The 26,149-nt window shown below is 36.6% G+C and overlaps 2 protein-coding genes and 1 long non-coding RNA gene across 3 annotated transcripts in view; 2 read left to right on the forward strand and 1 right to left on the reverse strand.

The window, feature by feature from the left end:
* LOC149587344 (uncharacterized) overlaps positions 1-26,149 on the reverse strand; it is a 280,925-nt gene that overhangs the window by 36,459 nt on the left and 218,317 nt on the right. The window lies entirely within an intron of this gene.
* LOC149587346 (uncharacterized) lies at positions 101-3,593 on the forward strand. Its single transcript, XM_089863364.1, has 2 exons — positions 101-662; positions 844-3,593. Exons 1-2 carry the CDS (start codon positions 343-345, stop codon positions 3,317-3,319), a joined length of 2,796 nt encoding a protein of 931 aa, XP_089719490.1. The 5' UTR covers positions 101-342; the 3' UTR covers positions 3,320-3,593.
* Positions 5,722-9,198, forward strand: LOC149587347 (uncharacterized). Its single transcript, XR_016380267.1, has 2 exons — positions 5,722-7,909; positions 7,971-9,198. It is a non-coding gene; the product is annotated as an uncharacterized LOC149587347 (long non-coding RNA).

A 26,149-nucleotide genomic window follows, 5' to 3' on the forward strand; every position in this document is an offset into this window, starting at 1 on the left:
TCGAAAGGGAAGGGGGTCTAGTTAGGGTTATAAAGGACATTCCGAAGCCAAAGTTTTTGACAATACTTACAATGGGAAAAGGGGGAGGTGGAATAGGGGTTGAGAGACAACACTTGGCTTAGACTTCTGCATTTTTCAGTAGAAAAACCCACATTCTGTTGGTGGGGGGGGGGAATATCGAAGAAAGTGTTTGGTTACTTGGTATTTTACAAATATGTTTCTAGTTTAGTTTATGTGCTCGGTTATAACAACTGGTTCGGACTGTGAATATAGTTTTAGCTTCTTTATAATTTTTGTGCTAGGAAACATTTTTACTATTTGAATAGGAAGTTATTAAAAACGATGGGTAGTAAGCAAAGATATAAAACTGCGAAAAGAAACAAAACTGCAAAATCAGCGAAATTGCGACATCAAACTGTCAAAGATTTGCAATCCAAGGAGAACCCCGAAGTCGATATAAATCAGGAGTTAGGTGAAGTACCCACTAATTACGAAAATTCTGAAGAAACGATGGAGCAAAATGATACGAATAGTACTCCGAAAGGACCTAAGAAACCGGAACATTTGAGCACTCCGAAACGATCAAGAATTGAAGCGCGTTCTTGCACTCCGGTCAGCTGTCGCAATCGTAATCGTTTTGATTTAGGGCAACTAGAATTTAGGTAATTATATGAAATTGTTTTACATTAGAGAGATTGACAAATCTAATGAAAAACGTGTACTTGTACGCGTGATAGAACAAATCTTGTCACGTAACCACGCGTTCACGCGTACAGCTTTTTTCATTTTAGATATCCCTAACATTATGTATATTTAATTTCAACCGTTTGTTTCTCGGTTTAGGCGTATATTTGCCGACAATGATCTATATCTGGCTAAGGAAAATCAACAAAATAAAAACGCTCTACTCCCTTCAAACCTCACTGGCTATCGAATCGTAGAAATTCAACATGTCTTTGATTGGAGTATGAAGTTGCAAGCAGAGCACGCAAAAATATGTACAGCGGGAAACCTAAAATGGGTGAAGGAAATTCACGAGGGCCTCAAGAGCAACTTTGTTTTCGAATGTTCATCTTGCAAAAGAACTGAAACGAGAACGTCTGAAAACTCCAAACCAGGTGTCAACGAGAATGCTGTTTGGGGGGCTGTTACATCCGGAAGTGGACACACCCAAATTTCTAGTGTCTTGGCAGTATTGAACATACCCCCAATAAGCTATAAAAGGTATCAAAGAATCGAGACCGAATTGGAACACGTTTGGAGCTCCCATCTGACTGACGAAATGAAGAAAGCTGGGGAGGAAGAACGAAGGTTGGCCGTCGAAGCCGGAGATGTAGACAAGGATGGTGTTCCGTACATTACAGTTATTTGTGATGGTGGTTGGAGTAAACGATCTTACGGTCACAACTACAACGCTCCTTCGGGAGTAGCCGCGATTATTGGCTATCGAACGAAGAAGCTGGTTTTTGTAGGAATACGCAACAAATTCTGCTACAAATGCGTACTTGATAGCAAGAAGACTGAAGCACAGCGGAGTGATCACCAGTGCTACCGAAACTGGGATGGCTCATCTTCGGCAATGGAGGCCGATATAATTGTTGAAGGCTTCAAATGCAGCGAGACAATGCACGGACTACGATACAACCGGTTCATTGCGGATGGTGATTCGAGCGTGCATTCCAAGATCATGGAAAAAGTATCTTATGGATTTAAAGTCACGAAATTAGAATGCGCTAATCACTGTGTTAAATGCTATACTGGATCTTTACACAAAATCACATTGGATACAAAGTATTCTTACGACGCAAGGGTTCGTATTTTGAAACCGCAAATAAAGAGATTGACAATTGCGGCGAGAAGCGCCATTGGACACGTTTCTCGAACAAATGGCAACGCCGAAGACCTACGACGAGACTTAGCAAACGGACCTCTTCATGTATTTGGACAACATGACAACTGTAGGGAGTATTTCTGTAAATATCGACGAGGGGAGAAGATTCAAACGGAAGAAGAGAAGGAAAAAAGCAAGGCGAAATTGGCAAAATTGAAAGAGAGCGGCGCCTATCCTCAAATGATGGCTGTACTGGATAGAGTCAAAAGCAAAGCAGATCGATTGTTTCTGAATGAAACCAGCAATCGTGCCGAGTTGTTCATGAGTCAAATTGCTAAGTTCATTGGGGGTAAGAGAATTAACTATTCACAGAAAGGGGGCTGGAATAGGCGAGTATACGTTTCCGGACTATCGTACCAGAAAGGAGACGCTAGCTTTCACAGGTCCCCGTACAAAAGGTTCTCGGCGGGAAAAAGTCCAGGAATATATTTCAAGCGTCATATCGAGAGGAGTAGAAAAAGAAATGTCGCAACTTCGAAGCGTTTGTTCGCTAAACCCGCTCATAAAGTACTTCAAACAAAATCGAAGCTACCGCCGATAAACACCGACTACGGACCGCTCGCCGAACAACCTCCACTGACCCAGGAGCAACTAAAAGTTGCTGGTGAAAGTCATTTGAAAAGTCTGCAGGTAACCAAAGAGCAAAGAGACAATATTGAAAATCAGTCACGTGGTCAACATGGTAACCCGATTTACGATGGCAACAAACATCACCGACTCACAGCCTCTAACTTCGGAAAGGTTGTCAAACGAATGACTAAAACATCCTGTCACGCTCTTGTGAAACAACTTCTTTATAAAACGGTGTTTAGCACCCCCAGTACCGAATACGGGAAGAAAAATGAGTCCGTAGCGTTCCACCGATTTCAGATGGAGTATAAAAAAGAAGCTCGTAATAGCGGCCTTTTCATAGATTTGGAAAATGGGTTCTTAGGAGCAAGCCCCGATGGAGTGTTGGATGCGGAAAATGCCATAGTGGAAATAAAAACGGCGCCTTCGGCTAGAAATGAAAATAAAGGAACGAAGTTGCAGGATCATGCGTTGAAAACTAAGAACTTTTGCCTGCAAATCGTTAACGACCAATTAAAACTAAAAAGAAACCACGATTATTTTTTTCAAGTTCAAGGTCAGCTAAATATCACCGGAAAACAGAAATGCTACTTCATTCTGTTTGTAGACGAAGATACCGAGCTTCACGTGGAAGAAATTGAAAAGGATGAAAACATGTGGAATGAAGTAATGCTACCAAAACTAAAGTCATTTTACTTGGACTGTATCCTACCGGAAGTCATAGATCCGCAAGTTCCTAGAGGTAAGAGGTGTCGAGATCCTGACTACATTGTAAGGGCTCAAGAACAGGCCTCTGTGAAGTCAACCAAAAGAAAAAATGCTGTCGAAGATTCCGGAAGGAAGAAATTAAAGAAATAATTTGGAAGAAGGCTTGAATACTGATACTACCACAGAATACTGGCAAATATTTTATGTAACTATTTCTCCTAAATCTTCTACCTACGAAATTCATCAAAGTCTCATTATCTCAGCAATAGACAATTTCGGAAATTACATTCAGAGGAACCAACAGACGGGGCCGCTATTGGGGTAATCTCCCTCTCTCGCCAAGAAGCTTTCCTAAATTGTTAAGCGGATGGGGAAATATCAAAACACGAAATATAGACCGACCCAAAATTAATAAAAATTACAATTTGATCTTACAAGTTACAATTTACTCAAAAAAGAAAAATATTTCATTATTTGTTTTCAGAAATCTTACTATGTGAAATGACTCCCCTCCGAAGCTTATTTTTAGCTTCTTTGTATTTACTTTTCTACTGACAAGCGATGTCAGTAACTGCCAATAAACCATTAGACTCACTTTTCTATCCAAGACCAAACACTGACCCTTTCTTTGCAATAGATAAGACCCATTGTATCTGTATGTGGCGGCGTGCATTCGGGCTAGCACGTGTTTTCCTCGTCTTGATTTCCCGAAAAAAAGGGGGATCCCCCATTACGATGTAGAGCGCCATCTAGTGTTCGAAATCGGTAACTTTTTGCGGAAAAACAGCCTTAATATGTGGTTAAAATTTCAAAAAGATCCATCCATTAGTTTGTGTTATAAAAAATAAAGTTGCTAAGGGTGGTTTTCATTTCCATAAAATTAATCACACCTTTTGATGAAAAACTGGAATTTTTCCCATAGAAATAACATGGGAAATTTTTCGAAAAAAAAAAATTGTGTCTCGTGCCTTAGAAAAACTATACGTTGGTTAGTTTTGGGAACGGTCTTAAATTAAACTTTAAACTATATTCTAGGATCATTTTTCTTGTTATTAAGAAAAATTAATTTTAAGTATGTTTAATTTAAAATTTTAAAAACTACCCCAATCTGCGATATTTTAGCATTTATACACTGTTTTATTAGTAGATATCAGCGCGACCAATATTGGCCTTTTTTTACGTATAGTTGCCTCATAATAATCCGATTGTTTATGCTTAAACCTTTTGGTTGAAATGGCCTATCGATAGTGAGATAAGCCTGCTTTAATAACTCCAGGGAGGAGCTCTTTTCCCCTTTTTCACCCCGTTTGTGGCCAGTGTTGCCAATGTGTGGGAAATTTCCCACATCGTGGGAAATTTTGGTAAGGTTTTAGGCTCTGTGGGAAAAAGGTAATTTTTTTCCAAAATCGGTCAAATGTGGGAATTTTCGTGTTTAAGTGTTTATAGTGCAGACTATGCAGTTAAAATGATTGAATTTCCGAAAATTTTGCTCGGTTAAATAATTGCAAGCGACATTTTGAAATAAATTCGGTGATTTTAAATTTGGCGCTGGAAAAAAGTAGCATATTTTGAGAATTTTAAAGCTTTATAGCGTTTTGGCGCATTTGTACATATTGTCAAAGCCATGCGCAGTGATATTCCATATTAAACCTAGTAGGAAAAAATAGTACAGATAAATATGACTGTAAGTTTTCCCATGGAGCCTGTATCTTAAGATACAGGCTCCATGGTTTTCCACCATATTTTAGCTGGGGGCGGGGCTAAAAGGGGGGTGTGGGAAATGTGGGAAATTTTTCAAATGGAAGTGGGAAAATCACGAATGGCTAAAAGTGCGCCTCTTTTTAGAGTAGAAAGAAACTAAAAATAATAATTTTTTGGAAAAGGTGGCAATAAACAAGCTAATTAGCCATAATTTGGAAAGGTATCAATAATTAGGGGTAAAAACATATTCTATTTAGTAAAATTTTGGAAAAGGGGAAATTTATTCAGTTGATAAAACTTGATAATAACAAAAACAGGCGCTCATTTAGCCGCTCATGGAAAATCCACTTTCAAACATTGGCAACACTGTTTGTGGCCGCCATTTTTTTAAGGGGAAAATTTTTTGAGAGTGGGTCCTTTTTCGTTGTCATTTTCATATGTTTTGAGGATTTGCTCATGGATGGATTTTGAATATAATATAAAGTAGGTTGCAAGCTTTAATATAAGCCTAATTTCATAATTTTCCACCTTTTTATTGTCCCACAATCTATTTGTAAACTTGGCACTTTTTTTAAGGCGGTGAAATTGCGCTAAGCCTTGGCTTTCCGTTAATTTTTGCCGTTTAAAAAAATGTTTATTTCTCGTTGCCCGTTACTTCGCCTTCTCGTATCGTCGTACTTTTAAAGTTTAGACTTTGAAAGTAGTGCTTTGTTTTCTTAAATATTACTTAATTGTATAAAATTTCAATATTATAATTGCGTAAAACGAATTCAATGTTGTTTGTTGATGGGACGCGCCTTGCATTTGAATTTCGTTCCCTCGAAACTACCCCCCCCCCCGAAGAATTTTTATTTATCACCGTCTTTCGGTCGCTTCAGCCCGAAAACAGCTGTAGTGAGAATTTAGAAATGTTATTTATTAAAAATGTATGCGCTCAGTGTGTTGTTGTGTTTGCATTTTAATGCTTCTAATCGTGGTGCGCGTCGAGGTTTACGAATCCAATGTGTGTTGCGAAATGAAAATCAAGGGTGGATATTATATGATCTATGCTTTAAAAGGAATTTGACGGCGCCATGCAGTCAAGCAAAACGGTATTAGGCCTTGCCAAAACTTGACTGAGCCTTGTCATATTATCACCTATCAATGATATAATAAATTCAACCTCGGATATCCTGTGACGAGGAGATTGTTTTGAAGTTACTAATAACACTCGATTTTGGAGGTAGATACTGTCTTGTGACACTTGAAGTAACGATTTAATCTTATAAACAGACTAACATCATGAGCCCATATCGTAAATTAACCGATGTTGATATTAAAGCTTAATTGAAATACCGATACCAATTTTTTTTAAATCAATGAATCTTTAATATCAACATTAACAATTATCTACTGAAAGAGATAACTACTTATATTCCATTCAAATTTCTCGCAACACTTCAAATTAACGGATAGAAATGTGCAAATGAAGTTCAAACTGATTAATTGGGAAAATTGCTATATTGTTCACCGTTACTGATCACAGATAGATTGCGTCCTTCAGTAGTGCTTATTATGCTTGTAAAATGGTAAGTAAAATCTGTGATTAAAGTTTAAAATAGACTTGAGCAAAAAGGGCTTTATTAATATCAACTCGGTTACCGAATATCTAAAATTTCACCAAAATTAAAAAAATATTCTCTTCGTGATTAAAAATTTTGTTTGAAGCAGCAAGCGGCCATCTAATCCTTATTTACCTTATTTTGAATTAAAAAAAAATAGGTTAATACCTCTTTCAGTAGATGATTGATTGATATTTCAGTTTCATTGAGTTTAAAAAAAATTGGTTCCGCCATTGTTTAATTTTCAATATTGACCAATCGACAATCACAAATTTTAATAACTAAATTACAAAAACCGGTTCAAAACCTTATTAGTTTTGAAACGATTAAATTCTAATTTTAAACATATATACTAGGTAATTCCTCGTAGGTAATTAGTTTATTGTCTTAGTGAAATTAATGCTGAATTTTATATACACAAAATAAATAATAAATTAACTTCTAAAATTTAAATGTAAAATGAATGCATTATTTCCCAATTAATAAAAGATATCCACCTATTTTCATTCTAATTAATTTCCCACTTAATATTAATTAGTCCTAATAAGCTTAAACTATCAAATTAAGAGGTTTCTTAATTTTACAAAATTATTATAATCTAACATGCAAAAATCCGTGGCTTAAAAACATTTTACTTTTATATTAAACGTTGCAAAAGAATTGACCAATAAACACTAACTAAAATTACCTAATGAAACAGGATAATGAAAGAGGAAGTGACACACATTTGGTTTGGATAAAGGTTTGGCGGGAGATCCAAATGTCGATTTGGATTTGGGTTAGAGAATACGGTTTTAAGCGCCCTGTCCAAATGGAACCGATCCAAACGTTTAGATTTTTAGAGGTTTCTCATATCATCTGTTTCCGAAGTCTGCTTTGTACTATTATTTATGCTATGATTTTATGCTTTATTTATCTTGTAAACATAGGCAACAGTACCGCTAGTTAATCCAGGATCCACTTTTATCATATTATATTAATTATGGTTATTGATAAATGAAGCTCCGTTAGGTGCTATGCAACTTTACGTAAGTTAACGAACTAACAGTCTTTCAAACTAATTACATTAGATTATTGTGAGAAAATCAAAGTGAGTTAAAAATCCTAGGTCTCTATAAATATTTCTCTTGAAAGAATTGATGGAGCAAGTTTTATTTTAGCGATAGTTTTCTGAATATTGGATCATGGGCTATTTTCTGAATATTGGATCATGGGCTATTTTCTGAATATTGGATCATGGGCTATTTTCTGAATATTGGATCATGGGCTATTTTCTGAATATTGGATCATGGGCTATTTTCTGAATATTGGATCATGGGCTATTTTCTGAATATTGGATCATGGGCTATTTTCTGAATATTGGATCATGGGATATTTGAAGCCTGTCACCCATTAAAACAAACATTTCCTGCCCTGGCTCTTTCAACATTGGTTTTTGGTAACAATTAAATTTAAAATAAATCATTTGCATAATGCACATTTTAGATTTTTAATTACAGTACTAACGCTTCAGACGAAAAGAATGTATAATTGTCAGCCTTTTCCAACAGTATCATTAGGTGTTTATGAAATTAAAAATAAATAAATCTTTTTGGTTTAATTATCGATGGTTATTAAAGAGGCTTGGACTACCTTAATCTGGTCTCTGATGGAGAAAGCTCTGCGTTAGTGTAAACAATAGTTTTTAAACTTTGAATCATGGGATGGTTTAGTTATTATTTAGTGACAATTATTAGGTAACAGTTAAATTTGAAAATTTTTTGCTGTCCATAACTCCGTTTTAAAAATTATAATTTCTAATTTTGTAAAATAATTATCTCTTTACGATAAATACAGTTTATTTCCCTAACTTTCATTTCAACTTAGGCCCTCGACTATGGAAGCATCTAGTTGTGCTACCCCCAGATATTTTCTTATATCACTCTAAGAAAAATTAATTATGTTAGGAACGAAATGATTAATGCAAGTTGATGAAGAAATTCATTATTATTTAATAGATATTTTTCATAACAGTAATTACATTAATCACCCATTTATGTTAGTATAAATGATTTGTGTTAATATACAACATGTGATTTAGTGGAATAATTATAAAAATTGATGAAGCCAGAGCTAAGGAATTAAAATTGAATAGGCATAAAACAGCGATTAGAGCTCGACTTTATCTCGCCATTGTCAACGTCACTTTATCTTAATCCATAATTGAAAATTATCCACAGATCTTGCGTGTTAAATCGTATTATATCCACAACTTTATTTATAAATAATTGGTTATCCACTGATTTGTGGATAATGGATAGAAAATGTCGAGCTCTAAATGCGATATAGCTAAAATCAATCCCACTGGCTATTTATAATACAATATAACCTTTGTCCTATGTCTACTGTTTTGAAAAAGTACTGATATGATTTATTGTGTAAAAAATAAAGAGTTGTAAAATCAGGATTGTTAGGCTCCACAGCTTTGTAAATCATTAAAAACACGTTTTATTTTGGAAGTAATTTTATTTCTTAAATTTAAAACATAAAATAGTAATTCAATTTTTTTAATTAAATAATTATTAATAAATTTCAATAACTGTTAATAATTTTAAATAATTTTTAATTAGTAAATTTATGTGAAAAAACGTTAGTGAAATAATTATGTTTAAAAATTTTGGATGATTAATGGTTTATATTTTTAATGAATGATGAATGCTTATAATAAATTTAATTTTTGATGATAAATGATGATGGTACCTAAAAACCATAGGATTGTATTATAAGTTGGAACACAAGAAAGCAGTTGACCTGTATAATATCAAAAGTTCATAGGAAACAAAAAGTATCATTCACTGAATCTTGTTAGCATCGTGTAATATGAGAAAACCGCCATAACGCTTACAAAAGTGTGTTTTTGTTTCCCTTAACAACCGTAGCAAGTGTCATAACTTAACAACGTCAATAAAGTGGACGATGTTATAGTTTGGATCGCTAACATTGAGTACTTATAGCTTACATATATTATAAATCTTTGACCTCAAAAAATTTATTCTGAGAGAGCGGTAGCTCTCTTAGATAAGACTTCATACTGCTTTTAATGTTCTGAGAGAGCGGTAGCTCTCTTAGATAAGACTTCATACTGCTTTTAATGTATAAGGAGAGTTTTTTGTTTGGATGTAGTTTTTTTTGTATTGTATTAATTCATTCGAAAAAATTCCACAGAACTACAATTCGGGCCCTTAATATGTGGTTAAAATTTCAAAGAGATCCATAAATTAGTTTATTTTATAAAAAATAAAGTTGCTAAGGGTGGTTTTCATTTCCATAAAATTAATCACACCTTTTGATGCAAAACAGAAATTTTTCCCATAGAAATAACATGGGAAATTTTTCGAAAAAAACAAATCGGTTATTCGTGATTTAGGAAAACTATACGTTGGTTAGTTTTGGGAACGGTCTTAAATTAAACTTTAAACTATAATCTAGGATCATTTTTCTTGTTATTAAGAAAAATTAATTTTAAGTATGTTTAACTTAAATTTTAAAAACTACCCCAATCTGCGATATTTTAGCATTTATCCACTGTTTTATTAGGAAATATCAGCGAGACCAATGTTGGCCTTTTTTAACGTATAGTTGCCTCATAATAATCCGATTGTTTCTTCTTAATGCCTTTTGGTTGGAATTGCCTATCGATAGTGAGATAAGACGGCTTTAATATTGCTGCAGTGACGTTGACGCGGCCGCTACAGCGACGCCTTCAAAACACACGGGTCTAAATTGTCGCGGATATAGTCAAATTCAGACTAGCTTAATAAACATTTTAACTTTTCCCTGCTAATTATTCTGGATTATCAAAAAGAGATAATTAAACTAGACTCCCAATTAAAGATAAATAAACTAGATTACGAATTTAAGTAATTAAAGTAGTTTACCAATTAAACGTTCTTAAAATAAATTATCAATTAGAGGTAATTAAACTAGACTACCAATTAGAGGTTATTAAACTAGATAACGAATTAAGGGTTACTAATTAAATAACCAATTAAGGGTAATTAATCTAGATTATCAATTAAGGGTAATTAATATTATCAATTAAGGGTAATTAATATTATCAATTAAGGGTAATTAATTTAGATTACCAATTAAGGGTAATTAATCTAGATTATCAATTAAGGGTAATTAATCTAGATTACCAATTAAGGGGTAATTAATCTAGATTACCAATTAAGGGTAATTAATCTAGATTACCAATTAAGGGTTACCGACGACTGGTAAATAAGCTAGATTACCGACGACCGGTAATTAAGCTAGATTACCGACGACCGGTAATTAAGCTAGATTACCGACGACCGGTAATTAAGCTAGATTACCGACGACCGGTAATTAAGCTAGATTACCGACGACCGGTAATTAAGCTAGATTACCGACGACCAGTAATTAAGCTAGATTACCGACGACCGGTAATTAAGCTAGATTACCGACGACCGGTAATTAAGCTAGATTACCGACGACCGGTAATTAAGCTAGATTACCGACGACCGGTGATTAAGCTAGATTACCGACGACCGGTGATTAAGCTAGATTACCGACGACCGGTGATTAAGCTAGATTACCGACGACCGGTAATTAAGCTAGATTACCGACGACCGGTAATTAAGCTAGATTACCGACGACCGGTAATTAAGCTAGATTACCGACGACCGGTAATTAAGCTAGATTACCGACGACCGGTAATTAAGCTAGATTACCGACGACCGGTAATTAAGCTAGATTACCGACGACCGGTAATTAAGCTAGATTACCGACGACCGGTAATTAAGCTAGATTACCAACGACCGGTAATTAAGCTAGATTACCGACGACCGGTAATTAAGCTAGATTACCGACGACCGGTAATTAAGCTAGATTACCGACGACCGGTGATTTAGTCGCATTACCAACGGCTGGTATTTAAGCTAGATTACCGATGAACGCGCAACGCCCTAGGACTTTTTCTCCCATATTTTCTAAACAATTTTAATTAATATGAAGACTGAAGTGACAGATATTAATAAAAACTGTCATTGTAGACAAAGACTGGAAAGTGTAAAAGATAAGGTTTGAAAATGAACTGCCTGAAGTAACAGATATTAAAATTTTCACTTTTGAAGACATCATTATAAAACATCAATTATTTTAAAAAATTCTTATCTTACTTTTTTTCACCAAAATTTCATTTTCGCAAAATATTTTTCAGCAATATTTACCCAAGTATTTTGTCCTCAATAGTAGTTGTCACCTAGAAGGGTTTAAGGGATACTATCTTGGTACTGGTTTTACTTTCAACTAACATTTGATTCTAGGAGATTCAAATGCTTGGATATCTGAAAAGATTTCTCTTGAAGAGTTTAAATTTTTATATTTTAAAATTGAAAATATTGCGAAGCGGAAAATAATATAGGCCTTTTCTTTGTGATTTAGTTATTAGTGTCGAAAAGATCTGTAGATTGATCGTGATCTTTGAGAGCAACACAACACGTTAATATTTAATACTTTGAAAGCTTTACAATTTAAGAATACGTTTTGTAAAGTTTTAATACGGTTTATATTTTATAAGCTCTCAACGATTTTCTGTCGTCATAGGGTCGAATTTTCTACCTAATTTTAAATTTTTGATAAAAAATAAAATGTAAAGCCGTAGTATTTTCAAAATAACGCGCATGTTCCTTTTTAAAATACTTTCCCGAAGTAATTTTGGTGAAAAAAAGTAAGATAAGAATTTTTTAAAATAATTGATGTTTTATAATGATGTCTTCAAAAGTGAAAATTTTAATATCTGTTACTTCAGGCAGTTCATTTTCAAACCTTATCTTTTACACTTTCCAGTCTTTGTCTACAATGACAGTTTTTATTAATTTATTGGTTGAGGTGGGTCGTTTGCTTCTCATTTCACATGGTGCTATAGACAAGGGCTGGGAACTATGATAAAAGTATACTTTTGGTTTTCAACTATAAGCCTTTGATAATACCATAAGTTAATAAGATATGCTCCATAAGTATGAGATACTTCGTAATGCTAAAGACAGCTCGAGCTACTTCGAGAACGTCAAACGAGAACTAAGTACACTCAATTTTGTAGAAGTTTCATCGTCCTATTTATTAGTCTGCATTACTAAGCCTTTGAAAGCGCCTCACCAGGAGTCCAGGACTGGGATTTAGAATCTATGATCTAGGTCACTTAATGACAAGCTTTAAGTAACCAGTGACAAACTTATGGAACATACTTTATGAACTTGGGGTAATACCAATAGAGAGCCCTTCATGGTTAAATCAAAATATTCCTTGAGTCTTACTTTAAATTTTGAAATTTCACTGATTCAGAATAATTAATGTTTAAGTTAATTGAAGGTAATTTTACTTTTGCAGTGTCCCAATTCAATACAGGTTATTTTTAATAATACTTACAATTACACTGAAAGGGTGTCCATCTTTTCCACAACAACCTCTTTCAGTTGTTGTTCTTCTTCGCCGCCCTCAGGCGCGTTTCCCTTTTCGCCCTCAGGCGCGTTTCCCTTTTCGCCCTCAGGCGCTTTCTCTTTTTCGCCCTCGGGGGCTTTTTTCTCCGCTTCACGCCCTTTTGTCACAGAATTTAAGTAAGAAAGATCAATATTATTAATTTTCTCTAAAGAATTTAGTTGCTCTATCAGCTTGTAAGTTGCCTATAGCGATTCAAGTTCATCTAATTTGTTATTCAATTTCAAACATTATTCAGATATCCTATTTTATAGCATAGCGCGGCTTCAGTGGATTCCCTTCAAAGTGACTCTCTCCTAAACTGCGAGTATAAGTTAACGAAGGATAGTATGCGAGATTTATAAGTACACTGAGAAATCCCTCCCACAAATCCCTCCTGCTTTTATCAAACCAAAACTGGAGTTTGTAAGGAAAATCACCTTGTAGGGATCCACTTGAGCCGCACTCTGCTTTAAGAAAGTGAAATCTGGTGAAATTTACGATTTTTTAGTCTTGAAAAGCGCACCAGAATGGAAATTGGAAATTTTAATGGCAAATTTATAAATATGACAGTAAAAGCATGGACAAAAAAGGGCGTGAGTAAATTTGTTTTCACGCTATAGGATAGGCAACTCCCTATCTCGGACGACAGCTTATTCCGTATAAACTCTGTTACAACATCGGTTGTCAGCACGCGCAAACCTAGGTCTCTATGCAACGTAGCTTTGTACGTGCAGACAAGAGCCAAAAAATTTTAGGAGATAGACGTAGGTTTGCGCGTGCTGTCAACCGATGTTGTAACAGAGTATATACGGAATAAGCTGTCGTCCGAGATAGGGAGTTGCCTATCCTATAGCGTGAAAACAAATTTACTCACGCCCTTTTTTGTCCATGCTTTTACTGTCATATTTATAAATTTGCCATTAAAATTTCCAATTTCCATTCTGGTGCGCTTTTCAAGACTAAAAAATCGTAAATTTCACCAGATTTCACTTTCTTAAAGCAGAGTGCGGCTCAAGTGGATCCCTACAAGGTGATTTTCCTTACAAACTCCAGTTTTGGTTTGATAAAAGCAGGAGGGATTTGTGGGAGGGATTTCTCAGTGTACTTATAAATCTCGCATACTATCCTTCGTGCTGACAACCGATGTTGTAACAGAGTTTATACGGAATAAGCTGTCGTCCGAGATAGGGAGTTGCCTATCCTATAGCGTGAAAACAAATTTCCTCACGCGCATTCTTTATCCATGGTAAAAGATTGAAGATAAGATTTTTTTAGGGATCCTTTTCAGTATAAATTAAAAGTTACATCAAAACACAAGTCAAATGGTTCCCCTATAAGTTGACTTTCCTTTCGAACACCGGATTTTGCTTGGCGGTATTTATAACAGCATAATTCCAGCCTGCAAATGTCTCTGCTTTCGCCAAGCCAAAACTGGAGTTCGTAAGGAAACTCAGATTGTAGGGGAATCCACCATATTCCCTTTCGCCGGAAGTTGGGCTTAGCTCGGGATTCATGGGGGTGAGTAACGGGAAGAAATTGGTCTGTCGTCCGCTACAGTACATATTTTTGGATTATGTAGCAGACGACAGACGAATTTCTTCCCTTTACTCACCCCCATGAATCCCGAGCTAAGCCTAACTTCCGGCGAAAGGGAACAAGGTGCATTACGTGACTTTTGCGGTGCTTTAATCACTGTTCCAAATCGGGTGGTAGGAACGAAGTATAGCAAATTCTAAGGGCGGTTTTGATTTTAAAATATTCTACGATGTTTTTCCCAAGGGCCACCCTAAACAAGCTTTATAACTGGAGTGTTTTAGTAATAACCACTAAATTATATTTCTCCTCAATAAATACTGAAAGGGGTCATTCATAAAGCACTCTAATAATAACCTATTTATGTGGTTTTCCTTGTGATTTAATGTCGTACAAGTTACATTTTCGACCTAAAATCGCTAATATGTACTTTAGTCCTATCACCCTATTTATAAAGTGCCTAATTTCTTGGCTTCCACTGTAAAAAAGTTTGTCCTAAACGATGCCCTTCCTAATTAACTCTAGGTATGCCTCTTTATACAAATAAAATCTTTGTATAGAAAACAATTATTGAAAAATTGGCCACTACTATACAACCGACTAACTAGCACAACCTGATGATGTTTTTTCTACCTTTAATATTAGGGCAATCACGAGCTATATGGCCCGGCTTCCGACACTCGTAACAACGCCTTTCATACGGTTTTCCCGTATTTTTTGACCGCGGATTCCGTCCACCGCGTCCACGACGCCCACCGCGACCACCTCGACCATAATTGTTGAAGTTTAGCGTAACGTTGCCGTTAAATGTGGCACCTGTCAATCCTTCCATTTTTCTAAGCCTAGGCCAGGTAACAATAAATTTAATAAACTTAACAAATTAACGTCGATTAGTTTGCTCACACTCGATTTCTTAAACTTGGTCATATAATTTAATATCGAGTTGTTAAATATATGCCTTAGTTTAAAAAAAGATATGTGAAATTCCAAATTATTGCTAAATTGTTCATGAAACTTACTTGAGTTTTTCGATCCTCCAAAGTTTAAATTTGACGGTTAACGGTTTGGCCAAAGCACAGCCCACTCGATCACGCAAGCGCGTGCAACTTGCGTGACCGAGTGGGCTGTGGCCAAAGATACGGCCAACTTGTTATCAAGTTCTACGGCGTACGAACGAAATACAAGCTGGCCGCCCTGCCTAAACCTATACAATATTTTTTACTAACCTATAGGCAGGGCTGGAAATAAGAAAAAATTCTTATAGGACATGCGTCCAGTGACCCCCCTGTTTGACTTGAAAATTTATAGGACATTGCCCACTGGAGTGTGAAAAATAGCGTCGAATCTCCATAGTCAAGCTATCAAAACTTCTGAAAATTTATTGGTCATACTGTCCAGTGACCCCCTTATTTTTCAAAAAAATTATGGGACATTTTAAAATTTTATTGGACAATGTCCAGTGTCCTGTGCTTATTTCCGGCACTGTCTCGAACGAGAGCTTAATCTGTATATACTCTGTTACAGCATCGGTTGTCAGCACTCGCAAAGCTAGATTACAAAGAGACTTAGATTTTTACGTGCTGTCAAGAGGCGAAAAACGTCTGATCTTCAGGATTTAAAATAACCGGGAGTTTTTTGCAGACTTAGAAATAGCACACGCCCACTGGTCCTTAGAAATAGCACACGCCCACTGGTCCAAAACCAGTTTATTAATTGCTTGGACTAGTTTTTTAATACAAAAAGTGGGGGTTAACTGGTCCTCGGGATCAGTTTATTAATTGCAAATCTATAGGAGAACAAAGGCTGGGACCACTCCGGAGACCACTAGGGGGGTCACTGGTCCAAAGGACTAGTTTAAAAAATATCCTTATTTCCCAATCTGGTTTTCACCTATAGGATCGGCAACTCCCTATCTCGAACCAGGGCTGGAAATAAGAAAAAATTCTTATAGGACATGCGTCCAGTGACCCCCCTGTTTGACTTGAAAATTTATAGGACATTGCCCACTGGAGTGTGAAAAATAGCGTCGAATCTCCATAGTCAAGCTATCAAAACTTCTGAAAATTTATTGGTCATACTGTCCAGTGACCCCCTTATTTTTCAAAAAAATTATGGGACATTTTAAAATTTTATTGGACAATGTCCAGTGTCCTGTGCTTATTTCCGGCCCTGCCTATAGGCCTAGCAGCGCTGCCATAATCACAAAAATTTCCTGCTAGCCTTTCAGTCTTTTATGTCTATGGTCTTTCAGTTTGGTAAACTTTGGTTTTACTCTTAAAAGGCCTAACTTTCTATTTTGACGCCACTTTCTTGAGATTTTTAGAATCTTGATTCCCAAAGGTAAATATTCTACCACAAGACTAATTATTGCTTTCATTTCTAATTAATTTTAATTAACACATTGTTATTTTGTTTTAATTTCGATTTCCTTATTCATTTTTTAAAATCACGTTAAGCCTACTTTTTAAAGTGTATGTTCTCATTATTCTTTCATTTATATATATATATATATATATATATATATATATATATATATATATATATATATATATATATATATATATATATATATATATATATATATATATATATATATTCCAATTTTATTTAACGAATCTGTGTGCCTTTGCAAATACATAAGGATCTGTGTGTACCTTTGCAAATCCAACGGGATCTGTGTGTACCTTTGTAAATTCAACAGGATCTGTGTGTACCTTTGCAAATCCAACGGGATCTGTGTGTACCTTTGTAAATTCAACAGGATCTGCGTGTACCTTTGTAAATTCAACAGGATCTGCGTGTACCTTTGTAAATTCAACAGGATCTGCGTGTACCTTTGTAAATTCAACAGGATCTGCGTGTACCTTTGTAAATTCAACAGGATCTGCGTGTACCTTTGTAAATTCAACAGGATCTGCGTGTACCTTTGTAAATTCAACAGGATCTGCGTGTACCTTTGCAAATCCAACGGGATCTGTGTGTACATTTGTAAATCCAACGGGATCTGCGTGTACCTTTGCAAATACAAAAGGATCTGCGTGTACCTTTGCAAATACAAAAGGATCTGCGTGTACCTTTGCAAATACAAAAGGATCTGCGTGTACCTTAGCAATTTCAACAGGATCTGTGTGTACCTTAGCAATTTCAACAGGATCTGTTTGTACTTTAGCAATTTCAACAGGATCTGTGTGTACCTTAGCAATTTCAACAGGATCTGTGTGTACCTTAGCAATTTCAACAGGATCTGTGTGTACCTTAGCAATTTCAACAGGATCTCTGTGTACCTTTCAAATACAACAGCACAAAGGCGTTCTGTGTGTTCGTATAACAAATACAGTACAAAAGTTCCACTCATTTTTGAATAATTGAAATGTTTTCTCGAGAAAAACGAAAGAAAGTAAATAAGCGTTTACTAACGCAAAAAAGAAGAGCGGAAGCCAAGCTAAAATTGCAAGTTCAGAGTAAATCATTGAAACGTGATCAAACAAACAAACTCAAGTGTAAACGGTACTATCTTAAAAACAAGGGGTTCTTTAAGAGAAATAATGCAAAAAACTATGTGGAGCGTAAATCTCTACTTGAGAGAGGGAAAAAAACGAAGAGAACTTCGCCGCCAGGTGGAGCTGCTAATTTGCGTTCAAAAAATACAAAACCAAATAAACGGGATAAATTTGTCTTTGCGAAAAAACTCCTTAATGCGGGGATTTTCAAAACGAGAAACAAAAAGTTTATAGCTGAAACCTATAAAAGATTTCTAGTCAAACGTCTAACTGAAAGACTGGCGGCGTCAAAGTCTCTTGACAAACGCATGAAGTTTATCTCCCACAAGCTAAAATGCCAAGTGCTAGCTGGTAAAATATTGCATTTAAAAAGGCAATTGTATTCGGCTTACCACACCCAACTAACGACCGTTGTTAGTGAATTTAAGGATTTTGCCGAGAAAATCAAAGAAATTGGGTCCATTGATCCTGACAATTTGGCAGAAGTTGTGGGTGGAAAAAGGCTTCACAGTAGCCTGAAAGAGGCCTATTTTTATGAAACTACCTATTATCTGATTGGAAATAATGGTAAAATATTGAAAAATGACGATGAGTCACATTATGGCAAAATTTTTAAATTGGATTCTGATGGTCGTGTACGAAAAGTTCTGAAAGACCGTGCTACAAGTTCGACTAAAGAATTGTTTGTTGATGAAATGGGAAATTCTGTTGACATGAAAAACAATAACGAGACTAGTAACGTAGAACGAGTTTTACAAGTTAATGAGTCGGGAGTTGTTACGAATCTTTTTAACATTGTTGAAACTGAAGAGAAGAATCCGAAAGCAAATTTTGTGATCAATGAAGGGGGGTTTATTGAAAGCCGAAACAAAACTGTATACTGGGAATGCAGTGATATTTGTAATGTTCGAACTCGAGCCATTGCAAAAGTACTAGCTTTCGTAAACACAGTTGCCAATGCGAATGAAAAATCTTTGACTAAAATTTTTGAGTCTGATTTGGACCTTTGCGAATTAAGAAAAGAATTTTGCAAAAAATCAAATTTGTCTATACCATCAGATGGGGACGAAGTAGTGGTGAGAATAGTTCCGTTCCTAGGACACACTGCTTACTGCGCTGATAGCGAAGAGTGCCAAAGTCATTTGCGTGCTTTAGCTGAACTCGCTCCTCATTATTCGGGAATTAGAACTATTCTGAATAATATTTATCACATCAAAGCGTTACTCAACGCGTTAACTAAAATTTCAACTGAAATTGAAAGTGGTGATTACGAGTCTCTGACAAAAGTCATGGCGGAATTGAGAAAAATCCTTGTCACACGTGGAAAAAATTTGAATAAGGAACAAAACGATGCTCCTACAGGAAGCGTTAACGCTCCTCGGCCGAGTCTCGATGAAAGTGAAATCTTGAGTCTTTACGAGAATCAATTCGCTCGGGCAATGCTAAACACCAACGAGTTTCACGACACGCCCTGCGACTGCTGTTTAAGATTACTGAAAAAATCTGATTTAAGAGCAGTAGAAAAACTGGTAAACAGAGCTGTTTTTGAGAACGAGGCCTATCTGATTTTAAGAGCTGGTTGGATAATGAATAATTCCGACACGAGAGAAGCGGACATGCTTCTATGTCGCTACTGCGCCACGGATTTGGGAAAGGGTAAAGTTCCCATTAGATGTTTTCTGAACAACTTGGCGGTTGACAATCCTCCACCAGATGTCACCAGTTTAAACATGTTTGAGAAAGTTTTAATTCAGCTTGTGAAGGCCTTCCACACTGTGGTGCGGTTAGGCACCAAAACCAACTCCAACATGCAGTTTGGCACGGTTAAAGCTTTAAAAGGAAGAGTAATTTATCTTCCAATTCCCGTGGAGAAAAATTTGAAGATGATTCCTAAGACGTTGCCCACAAATCACGAACTGCATATCTTGGTAAATGGCGTTCCCACTGCGGACAAAAAAGTTTGGCAGCAGGTTGTTTGCCTCGAAAAAGTGTTGAAAGCATTCAGTGTGCTAAAAAAAATTAATCCTTTTTACAAAGACATTGACATTTCGACAATGAATGAGGAATATATTTGTGGCACGCAAGAAATTGATGGAAATGAAAATTCATTGACTCCCGAAGAATTACTGAGCGTAACAGATCCACTTGCGTTAATTAATGATGGATCTGATGCGTTGACACGTGCTTCCGCTGCGCTTCCAACAGAAGGACCAGCGGATAGTAGTCACGACGTCCAAGGTGACCAAAACGCTTCGAACATGCAGGAGCAGGATGGAAATCAGTCTAGCCTTGCCCCCGGCGACGCTTACAAAATTCTAACACAGCCCGAGGCTTTGTTGCGAAAACTATCCGAGGGTGAAGCCAATGATCTGTACGATCATTACTCTATTCATCCAGTGAACGTTCAACCACCGAAAGATTTACTTGGCGCTTACCAAATGAAGCGCGTCGAAGCCGAGCCAGTTAGCACTTGGGACAAAAACTTGGAATACATGAGCTTTGTTCATTTGTTCCCTAAGGGTCGCTTTGGCAAGCACGATGATAGACCATTTGGGAAAATAACGGAAACCGAGTATCGTTTATCCCGTCTTTTGAACAAGAGTCCAATTTTTAGACGAGATTACGCGTATTTGTTCCATTCTTATCAAGAATGCGAAATGAAAGCGATTTCTAGCAGTTTGAACTACGTTCTTCGTGTAAAAAAACCCATGCCTATTGGGGTTGAAAATTTGCTCAGTCGCGTTGAATCTGGCGATAAAGAACTTGAGAGTAATTTAGCTACTTTCTTGGGTCATATTCGAGGAACTAAGGACTACTGGTATAAAGTTCTTAGAAACGTTTTAGCGATGATTCGGGAATTTGGTCCTCCCACCTGGCTTTTAACTTTTAATCCGGCCGAGTACGATGATATGGAACTGCACGATCACTTGAGAAAAGTGAATTCAGACGTTCCAGGAGTAGAGTCGATGACGGTGGCTGAATTGTTGAATTTGGATCCGCTTAGCGTAAATTTGCACTTTCACAACAAAGTGAGGTCGCTGCTAAACAACTTTGTCTTGTGTAAGCAGAATCCAGTTCTTGGCATGATAGAACATCATTTTTGGCGGGTTGAATACCAATCTCGTGGTTTACCTCACTATCACATGCTTTTGTGGGCCAAGGACGCTCCAAAGATTGGAACTTCTTCGGCCGAGACTATTTTGGATTACGTGCAAAAACACGTCACGTGTTCGATGCCAAGCGCATCGATAAGTCCAGAATTGCACCGGCTCGTAAAAAAATTTCAATTTCACAAATGCACCTCCAGTTGTTACAAGAAGGTGAAAAATTCTAAAAAAGGATCGAGAGTGTGTCGTTACGGTTTCCCTCGTAACGTTACAAACGTAGCGACTATGAATGCCGTTAGATCAGTTACTCGTCACCGTAAGATGAAAAAGGTGCAGAAACGGCTGTACGACTTGCCGAGAAAACAGCACGAAGATTTAATAAATGATTATAATCCCACGCTACTATTGGCTTCCAAAGCCAACATGGATTTGCAATTTATCGCTGACAAATCGGAAATAGTGGCAAACTATGTTACGGCTTACGTGACAAAGGGAGACCGGGCTGACATGGATCAAACTTTTGCCGAGTTAGGCAACGAAAGTTTGTCCAAAAAATTATTTGCCTATAGATTGAAATCTTTGACGTGCAAGCAAATAGGAATTTATGAAGCTCTCGATATGATGCTGGGCCAAGACCTTTACAACAAGTCTGACAGCACTAAATTTATAAACACTAACTTGAAAGAAAACCGATCGAGAATTTTGAAAGGTTACAAGGAACTCGCTCGTTTGAGGGAAACTGACCCCGAAAGCAAGGACACTTGCCAAAAAGGGTTCGTCGACGACAAGTATCCGAATCGTCCCGACAGCTTGCGGGAATTTGGTCAGTTTTACGATTACGCGAAGCACTCTGATGGTGTCGAGAAAAATGCGAATGTAATCGAGTTGAAAAACAATTTGGGTTTCATGAGAAAGAGAATTAAGCCCTACATAGTGGAGCACTACATTCACGATCCGATAGAGGAGAAAGAACAGTATTGTCACGCTCTATTGATCCTCTTCAAACCGTGGCGTGACGAAAATGAGCTATTGGGCGATTTTGAAACATACGCCGATGCTTTCGAAAACTCGCTTTCGGTGTTGAAGGACATGAGAGAATATCACGACAAACTCTCGGTTTCCAAAGAAGTTCAAAAGAAACGGGAGGCTTCTAAAAAGGCGGAAGAGCCAGAAACTATAATTTCGGAGGCAGAAAGTGAGGACGATGAAAATGCGCTGCAAGGGAAAGAAATTGTTATCGAAACCGAACACGCGATGGCTGATGTGGAAGCTGCCATGGAAATGAATTTCGAGACTGATGTTGACAATGTGGCGTCACTAAACTCGGATCAAAAGAGAATTTATGATCAGATCATGAATCACTTCTCCCAAGAGGGAGAAAAATCTAGAAACAAGTGCCTTTTTGTGTCGGGACCTGGTGGAACTGGCAAATCGTTTCTTATCGACACTCTCGCCAGCGCTGTAAGGCGACTCTTTCAAAATCCTGCTAGCGTGGCCATTGCCGCGCCAACGGGTTTGGCAGCGTTGAATGTTAATGGCGTAACGTTACACAGATTACTAATGTTGCCGGTAGATCATGGGCGTATCGCCGAATACCATTCCCTGAGTTCTGAGAATATAAGCATTATGAAAGAAACTTTGGGTAATTTAAAACTGTTAATTATTGATGAAATTTCTATGGTCTCATCGGTTTTACTGACTCACGTTCACTTGAGGCTGAACGAATTTTGGGAAATGAACCAACCATTTGGTGGAGTTGTATTTATTCTTGTTTTGGGAGACTTTTTCCAATTGCCTCCGGTTCAAGGAAATCCCGCGTTTATCAAAATCACTTCCGAAGAAGCCAGACTTAGATTCAATTGCATCGGAGGAAGTGATCTTTGGAAGTTTTTTAAATACGATGAACTAACGCAAAATGTTAGACAAGCCAACGACCAAAGTTACGGCGACATTCTAAGCAGAGTTAGAATTGGAAATATTTCCGAAGCTGATGTTGCAACCTTAGGAACTAGATTGGTTGCTAGAGGAAAAAACATCGAGGTGGCTATGGAGCTTTTCACCAAGCTGTCCAATGAAGGGTTTCACCCAATTTGTTTGATGCCTAAATTAGCCATGTGCGTAAAATTCAACTTTGATATGCTGCGAAAAAACGGCGAGAAAGTTGAAGTCATTCCTTGTCAGGATAGACTCGCTGACTATGGCAGAAAAATGAATAAAAACATTCTCAGGAGACTGCAAGGGCTACAAAACGAACCGTCCAAAACAGGCGGTTTGGAGAGCGAGTTAGTTCTTTGCGTTGGCTGCCGAATAATGGTCAGAAGGAATATCAGTTTTGAAAAAGGCGTTGTAAATGGTACGATGGGTTTCGTAACTGGGTTCAAGAAGGACGAACATGGAAACGTTACTGGGATTTTTCTAAGAGTAGATCGCGAACCGAATAACGACGACGCTAACACTGACTTTTTAGTTGAGAAAATTTGCGTCAAATTTTTGCTCATGGCAAACATTTACGTTAAACGCTCCCAGTTTCCCGTCATCCTGGCGTACGCTATTACGATACACAAAAGCCAAGGCATGAGTTTAAAATGCGCCATTATGGATTTGGGTTCGAATTTATTCGGAACGGGCATGGCGTATGTGGCTTTATCGAGAGTGACGTCCTTGGCCGGACTCCATCTATTACAGTTCGATCCGACTAAAATTAAGGCGGATGGACGAGCCATTATGGAGTATAACAGGCTTCGCAAAAAATATAGGCCAGATCTGCCTCTTTTGGAAATAACGGAGTCGAAAGAAAGTCGAGGTGGGAAAAGAAGTGCGCCTACACTATCTAAAAGCCTTTTAGAAGGCGAGGAAGAGAGATGTGAAGAAACACCGAAGAAGAAAAGGAAAGCCCAACAGAGTTTGGATAGTTTGCCCTTGAAGGGTTTAGCTAACGATGATCAAGTAACGTGCTACTCTAATAGCGTTTTGCAACTGCTCTTATTAGTGCCGGAATTAAGAGAATTGGTTAAATCTTACAATGGGTCATTCATTGAAAAACCAGTTTTACGTTGCCTCCAAAACACGATAAACGACATAGAGAGTTCTCAAGGTAGTTTCAGTCGTAAAGGGTTGGAACTGAGAATGGCTGTCGGAAATCATTTTACGCAAAACGTTCAACAAGACGCCAGTGAATTTTTGATGGTACTCTTGACGACACTAAGCCAAGAAATGGAAGGCGATTACTCTAAGGCTCTAAAAGATCTTTTTTGGTCAAAGTCGCGAAATGTTACCAAATGCCCCAAATGTCAAGTTGAACAAAATTCGGAAAATATTGTTGAAAGCAACATTTTCAATCTTCCACTAGAAAACCGAGATAAAATTGATTGGAAATCTCTAGAAAAAAGAATGAGATTGACAGAGATGCCATGCGTATTTTGTAACAACCCAAAAATACAAGAGCGTGATGTATTGATATCCAGCGGGAAGTACGTATTTTTGTGTCTTCTCCGTGGCGATTACAAAGATGGTCGTCCAATTAAGATTTCGACCAAAATATCAAGTTTTGAAAATCAAAATGTCACTTTGAGCAAGATGCTTTTTAAAACTAAAGGAGTGATTATTCATAAAGGTCAATCGTTAGCCGAGGGACATTATGTGAACTTTGTGAGAAAAGACAACGGCTGGTACGAGGTCAGTGATACAATGATCAGAAAAAGGGAGAGATTCGTCAGTAACTTGACTGACGTCACTGTTCTGCTCTTGGAAAGAGTCCAGACACATTAAAGGGAATCTAACGTGCTTGAAGAATCCATATCAAATTTACCCCGGGTAAAGCCTAAAATTTCAATATTCGTACCAGAAAGGAGCATCATATCTGTCAAAGATATACTAATAGTTTCATATTCCCTTTAAAGTATTTTATGATTGGGTAAAATTGTTAATTCTCGAGCAAGTTAAAGGTTTACAATGGTTCGAGATAAATTTTGATGTTGCCCAGACTATAATAACTGTAGGGAGGATTGTAGGGCCATGCTATTGTTATGAAAAAGGATGATGATTGTTGCATTAACTTTAGAATTTTCCAATGAAGTAATTTTAGTACGCTGTATTATTCTTGCCCCAATGGTATTTCATGTAAAAACAAGTTAAAAACGTAGCCCCTGTTGGTAATGCCATGTGATTAAATAATAATCTTTAATAAGCTGGTGAAAGTCTTGACACAAACGCATCCTTTTAGTTAACATTGAACAGTTTTTTTGGGCTGAGATTAAAACACTCTTATTCAAATTTTAAATAAATATTGATTAAAATTAATATATTCGAAGAGTTCTCTAAATATCAATTTCGCAACTACCATTTTTCTCTTTTAAGCGCGCTATATTTTTTTAAACATTAAGACGCTTATAATTTTTTTTGCATTAACAATTTCAAACCGTTCAAAAAAAATCCACGAGATTTTATAAACTAAATTAATTTAATTTAATATTATACTGTTTTAATTTCAACCGCTGTAGCGAAGATTTTATGTTTAAATATTATTTATTAATATAACCTTTTCTTTGTATAACTTATCAATAATGTGTACCCGACCCAATCTAATAGCACTTACAAAAATTTATTTTTAAACTACTTAATAGCCATATGAACTTATTAATTTGTCCCACTAACTAATATCCTACTATTGTTGGAGAATTTGTTTTTATAAAGTTTGAGAATTATTTCCCCAATTGCGGTTACCAAAATATATATATATATATTACATTACCCTTGTAAATAAAATAACTAAAAGATTTTTTTTACAATTAATATTCCAGGAAGTTTTGCATATTCTCTTTGTGTTTCTCACCAGCTGGAGTAGTCTGAGCGATGGGTGGCATTGAGTAAAACCAACAGGTGTAGAATTTGCAAAGCCTTCTGGAATAATTTTTTTTCTTCAAAATTTTATAACCTTTTCATTGTCCCTTTGGTAACCCACGCGCAAAACAATAATTGTCATGTTCTAGCAGCACTGTTTCCAAACTTAAAGCTAAGAGTTGCCTGACAAAATTTAAAAAAATTGACCCTCAAAATCTC

Source organism: Phalangium opilio, unplaced genomic scaffold, assembly GCF_054372755.1.
Source record: "Phalangium opilio isolate 3A_F unplaced genomic scaffold, DU_Popi_V2 ptg001170l_1, whole genome shotgun sequence".
NCBI lineage: Eukaryota > Metazoa > Arthropoda > Arachnida > Opiliones > Phalangiidae > Phalangium > Phalangium opilio.

Excerpts from the sequence above, each read along its gene's own strand:
- LOC149587346 (XM_089863364.1), top strand. The coding sequence starts at position 343 with ATGGGTAGTAAGCAAAGATATAAAACTGCGAAAAGAAACAAAACTGCA. Across the intron at positions 663-843 it reads TTAGGGCAACTAGAATTTAG|GCGTATATTTGCCGACAATG; the intron begins GTAATTATATGA and ends TTCTCGGTTTAG.